The sequence below is a fragment of the Paramormyrops kingsleyae genome, chromosome 23 (assembly GCF_048594095.1).
Source record: "Paramormyrops kingsleyae isolate MSU_618 chromosome 23, PKINGS_0.4, whole genome shotgun sequence".
NCBI lineage: Eukaryota > Metazoa > Chordata > Actinopteri > Osteoglossiformes > Mormyridae > Paramormyrops > Paramormyrops kingsleyae.
This window is the reverse complement of record NC_132819.1, coordinates 5,575,273-5,587,934: the sequence shown is the minus strand read 5'-3', so window position 1 is coordinate 5,587,934 and position 12,662 is coordinate 5,575,273. Positions and strand designations below refer to the sequence as shown.

The 12,662-nt window shown below is 45.0% G+C and overlaps 1 protein-coding gene and 1 long non-coding RNA gene across 4 annotated transcripts; one reads left to right on the top strand and one right to left on the bottom strand.

Annotated features, from left to right (window-relative positions):
* Positions 1 to 1,536: 1,536 nt before the first annotated feature.
* LOC140581954 (uncharacterized) lies at positions 1,537 to 5,100 on the bottom strand. The gene is made up of 3 exons (XR_011985012.1): positions 4,980 to 5,100; positions 1,917 to 2,054; positions 1,537 to 1,627 (listed from the first exon to the last, which is right to left on the bottom strand). It is a non-coding gene; the product is annotated as an uncharacterized lncRNA (long non-coding RNA).
* On the top strand, positions 1,959 to 11,324 carry LOC111854254 (BCL2/adenovirus E1B 19 kDa protein-interacting protein 2-like). 3 transcript variants are annotated; one of them, XM_023832036.2, is made up of 10 exons: positions 1,960 to 2,220; positions 5,029 to 5,109; positions 5,297 to 5,367; positions 5,809 to 6,066; positions 6,881 to 7,078; positions 7,386 to 7,488; positions 8,041 to 8,172; positions 10,260 to 10,346; positions 10,535 to 10,633; positions 11,054 to 11,324. In XM_023832036.2, exons 1-10 carry the CDS (start codon positions 2,177 to 2,179, stop codon positions 11,076 to 11,078), a joined length of 1,098 nt encoding a protein of 365 aa, XP_023687804.1. In that variant the 5' UTR covers positions 1,960 to 2,176; the 3' UTR covers positions 11,079 to 11,324. The 3 variants fall into 3 exon arrangements, with proteins under 3 accessions (XP_023687806.1, XP_023687804.1, XP_023687805.1); XM_023832037.2 differs by lacking the exon at positions 1,960 to 2,220 and adding an exon at positions 4,514 to 4,674; XM_023832038.2 differs by lacking the exon at positions 8,041 to 8,172 and having other exon boundaries at positions 1,959 to 2,220.
* Positions 11,325 to 12,662: the final 1,338 nt, after the last annotated feature.

Genomic DNA, 12,662 nt, shown 5'->3' with positions numbered 1-12,662 from the left:
GCAGGCAGTGTTTTAACCTTTACCAGAAGGTAATGATTGCTGAGCATTAATTATGATGAGTCATGAGATATATATGAATTTGGTCATGAGGTTTGATGATCACCTTGCGCTGTGTTAATCTGTTTTCACCCAAGAAAATGACTTAACTGTGGCCACCAACTGTGCCTCACTTTTAAATGAATAATGTATTTTGGTGTGATATGTGAGACCGCAGGTGAGTCACCTCTGCAGGGCAGTCCAGCTCTGCTCCCCAGGGTCCAAAAGGTCAACCTACATATCTCCTTTATTCTACATTGCTTGATACAAGTAATGCCAGAAAGAATACTGGCAAACGTCTTCAGCCAGGCTTTTGGAAAACCCACAATCTATGACAACTGATCTCTACTATGTATTATATATAACATATTGTGTCATATTTGTGGATCTCCCTGCTTAATTTGCAATATTTGACTATATAAATTGAAATAGATCCCTCTGTTTTACTAACCCTGGTGGAGACCTCTCTCCTTTAAGCTTGAGATATCCGTTCCAGGATATATGACCATGGAATCAGCTCTCACAGGTCTATAAAGAAGATTCTGCAGAACCAGAATGGAGTCTAATTTGAGATGGTGCAAGCGAGCGTCTAATGCTGAACTGTCCCTGTTGAATCGCTGACTTTTGTCTGCTCTGGGTGTACATGCGTTACGAACAAGCTCAGGGTTCATAACCAAGAAAGAGGGTTACTTAGAGTAGTCATAACCCTCCCAAAAGAGTTTTATTTACAGTGGGAAAACGCACAAATGGCTTCATCAGACACAAGAAATGTATCAGATTGGGATGTAACAGTGTGTGTGTTGCCTAATTATACAGTGCTTAATTATAAAGTGTCTTAGTTAAATTAAGTCCTAATAAGTTCAGGATATAGCTTAGGCAGCCAGCATAGATTAGTAGAAGTTTGGTCTTTTTTGATCAAAAGTTATTTGGTTTTATTATTATTTATAAAGAATACTTGATAATGCAGTTTTACGCAGGTAATTCTTGAGATCAACCACTGCAAGAAAAAGGTCTATTTATAGTGTTACAGGATTAGGATCGTGTGGGATTTGTGTGATGTGCCACTTTAATGACATTATGCTTGTTGTTTGGTTATGAACTGCTCTCTGACACTCCTCAGTGGAGAGGTGGGGGGGGTCACTGGGTGTTTATTGTATGTGAGATACCAGTGGTCAGAACAACAGGGAAGACCACAAGTTTACAGAAGCAACTGTGAGTTTTGGTGATGTGATTCTAGCGATATTCTGGTACGCTGACGTGATATTGGTTGAGGACAGATACATCACTCAATCAGTCACCCCTACGATTCGCATGGTTGATTGACTAGGTATAGAACTCAACTCGACTCGCTACAGACAAACATTTCAGTTTCGTAGACTCTCCCTTACAAAATCATCCCTGTTTCAATCCACACTCCTGGCTCCAATGTACCAATCCTCAGGGTTTTGTAGATGTCCTGAAATATCAGTGTTAGGTGGCTGTAGCTCTTCCTCCATATCACACATATTCCAGTCACTTACGCTTCACTGGGGGTGGTTGGTGCCCCATCCTGGGTTGTTCCCTCCAGCATAGGCTCTGGGCCCCCGCAACCCTGAATAGGATAAGCGGTTACAGAGGATGGATGGATGGAAAGTCAGATTGAAGTGTCATATGAACTTCATCCTTATTCATTTTGTAAGTATACTTCTTGTCTAAATTTCACTGCCAATCTGTATACACCATTGGCCATTTACAGTAAAACAAATGTTTACATTTTTCCACATAGTGGCTTGATCAAATAAGTCTTTCAATGACATAATTGTTCTGATAACGATAACTTTTTTCTTAGTGTGATTATTATTAAATGATTGACCAGACTTTAGGACCATGGGGATACGTACTAACAGTGTCGGGCTGAGTTGTTTTTGTTGGGGAGGGAGACCGCTCAGGTGAGTCAAACCAATAGAGATCTGTCGTGGCAGGTGCCCCCGTAAGAACCTGCAGGGAGGCTGTAAGGGAATTACCTCACTGTTCAAGGCCTCGAGAAAAACAGAAACAGGCAGGTGTGAGTAGCCAGTCCTATCCGAAGCGAAAATACCACATTTCCTAATGTGTACCATCATCAGGGGACACGTCTGATCTCCGTTACCGACCCAAGGCAATGGGAACATACACAGATAAGAGGAACCAATACTTCCTTGATGGGTAAGTCAAAATCAGCTTGTGCAGCATCACAAAGTGATTTTCCTTCAGCTGATTGATCTGATGACTATAGTTTTGGAATCAGCTGTCAGGGTGGTTATAATACTTCAGAAAAGTACGTTTCTTTGGTGTCATCAACGATGGACGGGTAACAATGTCAGGTTTTTGTGTGTCTGCTAACCTCTGCGGCCAGGTTTGAAAATTTTCTCATGCTTGCACTGAATAGACACATTTAATAAATTCCAGTCGGATATCCATGCAGACAGGGAAGAAGAAACCATCTGACTCCATTATGAACCGCTGTCTCAGATAACACCCTTGTGTGTTAGGTGATACCTGTTCAAACACCATAGTGACAAACTCCCCCAATCCCAGTTGCTTCGCTAAGCTTTACTTTACATTTTCACATTTACCCCTGCATGTAGTAAGAACCAAATGCCTAATTATAGACTAATTACACCCAAAGTGGGTATGAAATGTCGGATGCTGTCATATATATTGAAAGGCCTTTTTAATGCTGACCCCACAAGCCATAAATGAGTACATGTGAGTAAATACTGGTTCCTCTACTGAGAGAAGCAGATGTACCGTATCTGTATGGCATTCTAAGTTACATAGTAAGTTGAAGTGCTTTTCCTCTGCAGACTGGATGCTACATCTAAGATCACGGATTAACTGTCCTCTTCTTTAGCAATGTTAATCTGATAAAGAATCTAATCAAACCACTTCACATACAAGCACAACTTTATCGACCCATTAACAGGTAGCAGTTTTACTTTTATTACAGCAAAGGGCAATTAAGCGAGACAACATGCTGCCGTACAACATTAGTGTGACTATATACCGGAAGACTTCTGTGTAACAAATACTTGGGTGGGACGGGGAAGTAGTGTGGCATGAAAAGTCAAACTGGATTTTCAGGCTCTTAGCATACACACTCAGCACAGCTGTCTCACAATAGCGAGAACCACCATAATGATTTTCATTTCCTAAGGGGACAATAGCACCACATGGGGCTACCTGAAGCAGGTGACCTGACGTATGCCTAAGGATGCAGACACAAACACCTCACCTATCTCAAAGCTATGCCTCTTGCCATCACAGGAATCAAACTGCTGCTTTAAGATGAACTCAGTGAATTTACGGAACTCTGTTTTAGGAAATGTCATATTGTTGTATAATGGGTAAAATCATACATTTCAATCCTCATCTCCTTTGGCAGGGCCAGGTACAGCAGAAGACTTATGAGAGCAGAGAATTCATTAGTCTGATGTTACATTTTTCTCCAGAAACGTAATGTACATTAATATGTCCGATAAAGATGTTCCCCAGTGGCTTAGCATTTAATTATGTCCTCTAATTCTCAGAGGCGGACATTTCAGGTCCAGAAAGTAAAAATCCAAACCAGGATTTTGTTTCAACCAGCCAGTTGAGCACTCTGTGACTGTGACTCTTTATATTCAACTGGTTGGTTGAAACAAAATCCTTGTTTGGATTTTTGCTTTCTGGACCTGAATGTCCACCTCTGCTTATTCTCTTATCTCACATAGGTGAAGTACATTTTTGAGTGGGTAATGGGAGATCTTTTTGGTGTGGGAACACCCCCAAACAAGCCCATAAAACATTTTTATCTATGTGCATTGTTTACACAACAAAACTCTTGTTTATATTTCAGCTGGATTAACATATTTCCTCATATATGTGAGGAAAAAATGATAGAAAACATCACAAAAATTATGCCCTGTTCTGTGAAGTACACCAGAAGGTGATCAGTATATTAAGATAGGATTCCGTCTGTTTGCTGTCTCAGTAGTTTGCTCCGGTCTGAGGTTTGGACCCCAAAGGAAATTGTGAGATTATGATTAAGCCGGGTTCCAACTCATATAATGTTGAAGCATTGTTTTAAAATGAAGATTCCTATATCAGCCATCTTTTCTAATTCAAATTCCCACAATGAGAATATATTGATAATTGGCTGGTATTGTGTGTGTCAATGAACTGCAGAAATGCAAGCTGAAATTAGATTTAAATGTTTTCCATTCCTTTAATGCAGTTTAATTTTACTAACTTGCGTAACATAAAGTTACAATTTTGAAGCGCACATTAAAGGCCTTCCACTAATAAAACATGGAGTAAGTAAGGGGGAAAAATCAACATTTGCTACTTGACTCATATTTTCCTGCTTGCCAGAGGACGTGAACACATTGGTGGGGTTAAATCATCACACATTGTAAATACAGGCGCGGCCGCCCTGGCCGCGTCGCCATGACGACAGGGATGCGGCGCTATAAGAAAATCCATCGCACCTTGAGTCTCAGGTGTGTCTGATGCGTGGGCGCGGACGCGAGGCTCCTATTGGCTGACTCCGACCCGTCTGCGGACGCGTTCACGTGAAGACTAGAACTTTTCGAATCGTAAATTGTTGGAGCACAAATCACGCACGTTAAGACGCTGAAGGTATGCGCGCTGGTGTTTTTACGTTTGAACGCTTTTTTTAATGCTATAAATCTCAACCAGTCAGATAAAACCATATGGTTTTAGCCCGTGCGTCCACGAAGCACACAAAAAAACGAAAAAACAAGTTTTAATTTAATGCAAAAAAACGACGCCTGTGTTTTCCCCCTCAAGACAAATGTAAAGAAAACTACTGTTAAAACAATGATCCTTTTAAACGCTTTCATTTTACTGAGAAATTCTAGGATATGTTAAGAATTCTTTTTGGAAACAATTTGAAGGTTTTTGTAATAATTTGGGCTAATTACCTGGGAAGATGGATAAACAGCATTAATCGGGTCTCCGTTTGTCTCCCAGCGGTCCGGAAGTTTCAAAGGTGCGTCACAACATCCAGGACATGGAGCTGAGAGAGGAATGGCAGGATGAAGACCTCCCCAGGTCGGAGTTCTTGTGATTAGGGCATCTTTGGGCTCCTTGTACACGTTCTCGGCAGTGTTTATGTTAGATAAACAGAATAGATTTATATAAAACTGAAAAATAATTTTGGCTAGTTATGATCTACTTCCAATAGGTATATTGTACTTCATTGCTAAGTAAAATTTTAACAAATGGAAACCTGTTGCAGGCCACTTCCAGAGGATGTACAGAGCCCAGGAGGTGGGCCGCTGGATCATTCAGGAGCAGGGGAGAGGCCAGGTGAATGAGGCTGGGGGAGTTTGCACTGTACTCATTATCAGCTGCCCTGTGTAAATCCTTATTAAAGTGTCAGCCTGATTCTCAGAAGGACTTCCTACATGAAAAATGACTGCTGTTGTAATGCTAGTGTGGCGGGGGTTTGTTTACATGAGCCTGTAGTCTCTCCCTCCATGGGTGGTCTGTGATGTTTATTAGATATGACTGTTGCCTTTTTGCGTTCCCTGAGTGTTCTGATTGATTAGTCTTGTTAGCTTATTGTTTGTTAGAAGTCGTCGTGTAGCTCCTGCTCCAGTCCTGCTTACACTCATACTTGGGCATTTATTGGGAGCTCAGCTTAGCGGAATCCTCGACAGCACCTGTGGTTATGCATCTGTATTGTGATGGTTATAGATTAGGGGGCTGCAGTTTGTAACTGTCCTATCAATCCCCCTCTGGCTCCAGCCAAGCCTACAAGCTTGGCTCTGTCAGGGGGGGGTCACCCGAGGAAGAGGCGGCTGGTGGCTCCCACCCTCAGCCTCACGCTGGACCACAGTGACTCCATCATGTCCGACGAGTTCGCCTCGGCCGCCCTCTCGCCCACCCCGGAGGACGACGACGACGATGACGGCGAGCTGGACTTCAACCTGGATGCCATGGATACTCCATCCGACAGCGAGTCCAGCAACTTTCAAGGGAGCGTGGCAGAGCTGGAGTGGGAGGGTGAGGGGGTGTGACCGAGCTGGTGTGGGAGGGGGGGTGAGGGGGCGTGGCCGAGCTGGTGAGGGGGTGTGACCGAGCTGGTGGGGGGTGAGGGGGTGTGGCTGAGGTGGTGGGGGGGGGGGGGGGGGTGAGGGGGTGTGACCGGGGGGGTGGCTGAGGTGGGGGGGGGGGGGGGGGTGAGGGGGTGTGACCGGGGGGGTGGCTGAGGTGGGGGGGGGGGGGGGTGAGGGGGTGTGACCGAGCTGGTGGGGGGGGGGGGGTGTGGCTGAGCTGGTGGGGGGGTGTTCTCTTCTGATGCTGTTCAGGGGTGCATGGATCACAGAACTTGGGTTTGGGGGACTTTTGAAACATCGTTAAGAATGTTCATCAGTGCAGTCATAAAATATTACTTACACAAACTTTAAAGCGTACCGATAAAACATTATTAATATAGTCACTCCTCGTTTAGTGACCAAGTTTTCTGTTCCAATGGCCAGGTCATCAAATCACATATCTGTTAAGTGAAAAGGCGTGACTGCGACTGTACTTACGAATTTGTCAGCCTTCCATGCTCAATTTCTTCTATCCTTCATGAAGTGGATGTTTTTAACAACATTTTGTATGATCTGCTTTATGATCTGCTTCTTGCTATGAAAATACACTGTTGTAATCTTTTTTCTTATTGATGTCGTGGTTGTAAAAGCCTGAATCATATCCCCCTTTTTTTTTAAAAAAAAAAAAACAAAAGTAAACACAAATGAAAATGACCTTTTTGCTTGTAGTTAAGTAGCTCTTATGTGCCATATACTGGTTGTGGGCGCCATCTTGTGTTCAGATGACCTGCCACGGAGAGCGCGGGTGCGGGGCGGGGTGCTGCGCTCCTCCGTGGGGGAGCAGGCGGAGATGGGCCTCCCGGAGCTGGACCAGGTGGACAGCCAGGGCTGCAGGTGGCGCCACTTCCGCATAGGCAGCCAGGAGTGCAGAGTCAACATGTCTGTGCTGGAGCCCTACCTGCAGGTGCTGTCTCATGGCGGTGAGTACCAGGCTCAGGTGTGAGGGGCGGAGCTCCGGTCCCAGTGATTCGTGAGAAACGGGGCTGAAATCTTAGCTCTGGCAGGGATGTCCACGGGACCTTCCGTGTGTGCATGGCGTTTTTGGTGCTCTGCTCTTGTAATCACTTTTACCACATGAATTTGGTTTGATTAAAAAAAAAAAATCAACCTAAAATGTATATAGAGGAGGGACTGAAGTGTCTTTAATAACCTTGATTTCCCACAGATTTCAAAAGGGAGCAGGCAGCTCCCTAAACACCTTTAAATCTAGCCTCTCTCTCACTGCAGGTTACTGTGGTGACGGAATGAATGCTATCATCGTCTTCTCCACCTGCTATCTCCCGGAAAACACGACCAAGGACTACCAGTACGTCATGGACAACCTTTTCAGGTTAGTCGGACTGCGGGGGCGTGTCCAGGGTGTCCAGGGCGTGTCCTAATGACCCTTCGGGGGCCGGGAGGTGTGGCCATTTGTGGTTGGCAGTGTGTGTTTACTTTGAGATAAAGGACACTATTCATTTCCATTCTCACATTGTTCTGAAGGTAAATTGTGGTCCTTAGGGCTTTTCTTTTAGTCTGTAATACTCTCCATTGTATGATGAGAATAGGCAGCTAGCTGTGTTGTGGAGGAAGTGAAATGGTCGTCGGTTTTCTTGGTAGGGGTCCCCCCCTCCAGGTTGAGCCTTGCCTGGGGCCCCTGAAAAGGTACCAGCCCAGATTGTTTGCTAGGTGATGGGAGCCAGTTTGGGGAAGTGATCCAGTTGTGTAAATGTGCAGCTGTTTGCTAACCTGTGTTTCACCATGAGTATACGCCTAGTTGCTTACATGGCATGTAAACTCAATTAACTAAGTCCCTTCTGGAGCTTATAACAGTGATTTGATGGGACCATGTGTGTCTCCAGCTAAAGCTGATTGAGACTAACTCGTGCTCTGTGTGCCAAAGGTACATCGTGGGCACGCTGGACCTGATGGTCTCGGAGAATTATGTCATGGTGTACCTGTGTGGAATGGCCTCGCGTAACAAGATGCCCAACGTCAAGTGGCTTCGTCGGTGCTACACCACCATCGACAGGAGGTGCGTTTGTCGCACTCGCAAGGCAAATGGTTCCTAAAATGTTTGTGAATTTAATACCTGGTAGAACTTCAGCAGCTCAAACGTCTTTTTCATAGATGCAGATGACAGCCTTTCTAGTCGGTGCTATTTTCAATTGAGCCAGAAGAGGGCGCCTGAAGGACTTGGTAGTTCTTTTCTCCCCCATGTCTATGATTTGATAGGGGATTCATTGTGTTGGCAAACGGCCTGTCAGGGTCTCTTCCTGTCTTCCCTTTATCAGCTCTGATTTTTGAAACATGACAGGAATGCCGCAGTATTTCATGTATGAATGGAGCTGCTGAGAGACGCGAGCTGAAGATTTTTAGCATTCCTCTGATAACCCGTGGACCTCGGTCCCGCTGCGGCCATCCGGGCGAGTTTCCGTATCAGCAGGCAGCCTCAAACCTCCCGGGGATGCCGAAGGGGGCGACACCCGTCTGTAGGAGCCACACGTGACATCAGCTTTCTAGCATTCAATTTTTATTTATGCTTTATGAGTGTGTGACTTCATCGCCCCCTGTTGACATTCGTAAGCTTTGATCTTTCACCCGTACAGAACATTTTGGGTGTGTAAATCAGTGTGGTAGTCCGCCTTTTTTAAATTTTATTTTTAACTTCTAAGCATTGATTAAATTTTTTTTTTTTAAATTCTCTTCCACTCTTAGTTGTGGTTATATTTGTGCTATTCAGGTTTCGGTCTCCTCAGACATTCTACCCAGTGATCTTAGTATTTACTTCTGCTCCTGTCTAGGATCTCGTGCCTTCAGGGATAGTTTGTGGGATAACGTCTGTACCCTGGAAGATGCATGTATTACCCGCAGTGCTTATTTAGGAGTGACTGTCATCGTAAAGCGCTTGACAGTCCTCACAGGATAGGGGCTTTGTCCTGTATTTATATCTTGTACTTTTCCATTCTGCATTTTCTGCCATGCGTCTCTCAGTATGGTTATGAAAAACATTCCCATTGTGTTTTTTTGTTTTTTAAAGAAAAAAGCCGTTGAGGTGATTCATTAAACGAGCCGGTACTAAGCCTGAGGTCTGAGTGTGCTGCTCTGGGCCAGTACCGCCACATCTCATCCGGCTATGACATGGCTGCCTTCTTCCATTCTGACTTACGCTGTACAATAAAGGTGGAAATAATTCCTGGTTTTTACTCCCCTAAACTTTCATGATAATCAGAATCTTGACTCTGTGGGGCTGCTTGTGTGTCCCTCAGGGCTGATGTCATCGGGTGGCTTTACCTTGAAGGAGGCAGATTTAATGGCTGCGTGACTCTCTACTCACTGGACTCTTGGCCTCTGTGATCATGACATCAGTTGCCTCCGCAGCGCTGCTGTGACTCACCCAAAGCCTGACTCTGTAGATGAGTCATGGCTATTAGTGTCCAGGGGGTTCTAGCTTATTGCTCTAGGCGTTTCTTAGTCAGTTCCCAAAAGCCATGTGCAAACACCCTTAAATGATTAATAAAACCTTCCCACTGTGAAAGTGGTGGTGTTTCCTACTAGATTTGCTTTTCGGACGTTGGGTTAAATGAGCTGAAATTTTGTGTTGTCCCTGATTTTAAAAAATAATAATAAATAAATCAGTTCATACTTTGTTAAAATGATGTAGGTGAAGGGTGGTAAGCCTTATCCAAAAAGGACGAGTGTATGCAGGTGTTTGGGATAACCTTTAGGTCAGCTGTTCAAACCCAGGTGTGAGGACTCTTCAGCCAATCAGCCCTCTAATTACTAACCTAACTGAGGAGTTGCAGCAAAACCTGCGCACACTGCAACTCTTCCTGGATAAAACTGTCCGCCCCTGATGGTGGCGGTGAAGGTAGTTTGCAGTGCCCAGGTCATCACTGCAGTCATGTTCCTTGCTGAAGTAGAACAGCTTCTCACTACTTCTGAGGGCACTGGAAAACAAAGATTTGGCGGGGAAGTTTTGAACAGATTGTCAAGTTGGTGATGGCAATGGTGGAATTTTCTGACTGTCCTGTGCAGAGGAGAATGCTGCAGATACAGTGTGATAGGAGTGGCAAGAGCCGTGCCTTGGCTGGCCAGTTCACCATGCTTCCTCTTTACCAGGCTAAGGAAGAACCTGAAAAGTGTCTTGGTGGTTCACCCCCTTTGGTACATCAAGGCTCTGATCACCATCATTAAACCTTTTGTCAGGTGAGGACAGGGGGCCTTATTAGCCAATGGCTTGTTCTAAATCATGAATAAGTGATGGACCCTCGAGGGAGGGGCAATCAATTTTCAGCCCTTGTACATGTCTCTGGATGACTGATCCTGCTTTTCCAATTGTTCTTTGCTTTGGGGGGTCTCCTAAATAAATATGTAACCTACGTGCATACCCCCAGTGTGAAGTTTAACCGGAAGATCCGGCTGGTGCACAGTCTGAAGGAGCTGTCCCAGATTCTCCCGATGGCACAAGTGCAGATCCCAGACTGCGTCCGCAGGTGAGTGTCTACACCACTGAGCCGCAGCTCTGCTCCTCTCCTCTCCTCATTCAGGCTTAGGAGGCCGAGCTGATCCAAAGTCAAGGCTGCGTACAGTGATTCTGATTTGCTACGCCAGTGCATTCCTCCCATACCTACATAAGTGATAGATCCAGCCCTGTGTGTACATCTTCTCAGGGGCCCTAGGCTAAGATTTACTTGGGAGACTGCCCCCCCCCCCCCCCCCCCGAAAACCGCTGATCGTTTCACTTCCTCCGCAACATAACTGCATGCTCTGCTTATAGCTAGAAACAGCTGCCTTGGATGTACATGTTGTTGTTGTTTGTGGTTGGGTTTTTTTATTTTTATTTTTTAATACATGCGGTGCCCTTTTAAGGTGTGTTTCTTTTAACGGTTGCGTATAATGTATACCCTGTACAGGTTTGATGAAACGATGAACAAGTGAAACGCGTGATCTTGCAAAGCAAAGCTGGAATACGGCAGACCTCCCAAGGTGCTGACCTAAAAACCACCCCGCAGCTTGAAGCTGAAGTTCAGCAAGTCGCATCTCGATCGGCCGCTCTAACCTCCCCCCCCCTGCCTCCCCGAGTTCATCCTGAATCATCCATGTGGTTTGGGAACTGTTTGATGCCAGACTGGTTCCTTCACAGAGCTGTGATGGTTTCTGAAATGGGATCCTATCACTATGGCAACTGTCCTCCCAAGATGTGTGTCAACCCAAGGAGTGTTTCATAACTTGTTTTTTTTTTCTTTCCCTTATTTTAAAAATAGACTTGACCTCTCCTGTGTGTGTGTGTGTGAGTTGGGTTTTTTTTTTTTTTTTTCCACTTGTGGGCTATGAGTGTTGCCTGTCCGATGGAGTAAGCAGAGTCTCTAAAAAAATGGTGCATTTTGTTGCCAGCTGTGTACGTTCAAAGTGGCAGCTTAGTGTGATTTTTATGCCAGGCCCCGAGTCGTCTTGTATATGTGTGTGTGATGAGTTTTTACTTGTATTAAGTATTTCGTATTCAAATATTTATTGTTCCTGTATGTTGAAACGCAGAATTGCCTCAGTTAAGGGCATTTGCTGTATTACTTGCAATAAAGTGTCATTTCTTAACCTGTTGTATGTGGGGGGAAAGTTCAGTCCTGTTCAGTTGGTGTGGAGGTTTCGGGCATGGGGGCACTGCCCCCCAGCAGGAAGCCGATTGGCCCCTGGAGTGCCCCTCCCATGTCACTCATTGATTCCAAAGATATCATTGGCTAATAAGGTTGGCCCAAATGTATAAATTTTGACCCCTCTTATGCCCCCCCCCCCCCTTTAAAAAAAAAAAAAAAATTCCCCTGACTGGGTGACAGTGATTATAAGGGCTCATACCTTCCTTTTAAACGGCTGTCGAATTACAGGGAAACTCCAGCCTCGCTGATGTGGACCTCAGGTGGCAGGAGAGGGAATCTTCAGCTCATGCTTTGTCCCCATGACTCTCCAGGGTGGCTTGAAGATGGATGGATTAATGATTTGTAGAAGCATTCTGTCATCCTCCTCAAAACACATGGCTCTCCCCTGTGGGTCTGAAATATCACGAGGCCTGTCAGTAACGTCATGGTAACTTTTGGGAAATGCTGGACAGCCTTTGCATTGGAATGGCAAGGTCCGAACAATTGGAGCTGTACCCACTGACAGGATCTTATTAAAATAAATAACTTGTGTAAGGGACAGGCCAACTTGTATAATGGGACAAATCTTAAATACAAAGAATTATGCTGTCGTGATTGTGGCTGCCTCAATGTGAGGTATGTTTACTGAGGTATGCGCTGGCTGTTTTTTTACAGGACTGCAAACACATAGGGTACCTGACACCCCCATTGTGTTGATTACAGCGTTGTAGAGGAGTGTCAGGCAGCATGATCCGTATCTCACAGGACCCAAGCATTCAGGAAGTGGGCTTTGATATATAAAGGAAGTAAGATCAGTGATGATGTTATTGTATGCTTTATGCGTAAATGAGGACAGAAAGATGTCAAGTTCATTTTGGACTTTACTTTCAGT

What these genes read in the sequence shown, in the direction of transcription:
- LOC111854254 (XM_023832036.2), top strand. Translation starts at nt 2,177, where the DNA reads ATGGGAACATACACAGATAAGAGGAACCAATACTTCCTTGATGG. An exon ending in ATCATTAAACCTTTTGTCAG is followed by an intron (nt 10,347 to 10,534) that starts GTGAGGACAGGG and finishes GCATACCCCCAG; the next exon opens with TGTGAAGTTTAACCGGAAGA. An exon ending in ATCCCAGACTGCGTCCGCAG is followed by an intron (nt 10,634 to 11,053) that starts GTGAGTGTCTAC and finishes TACCCTGTACAG; the next exon opens with GTTTGATGAAACGATGAACA.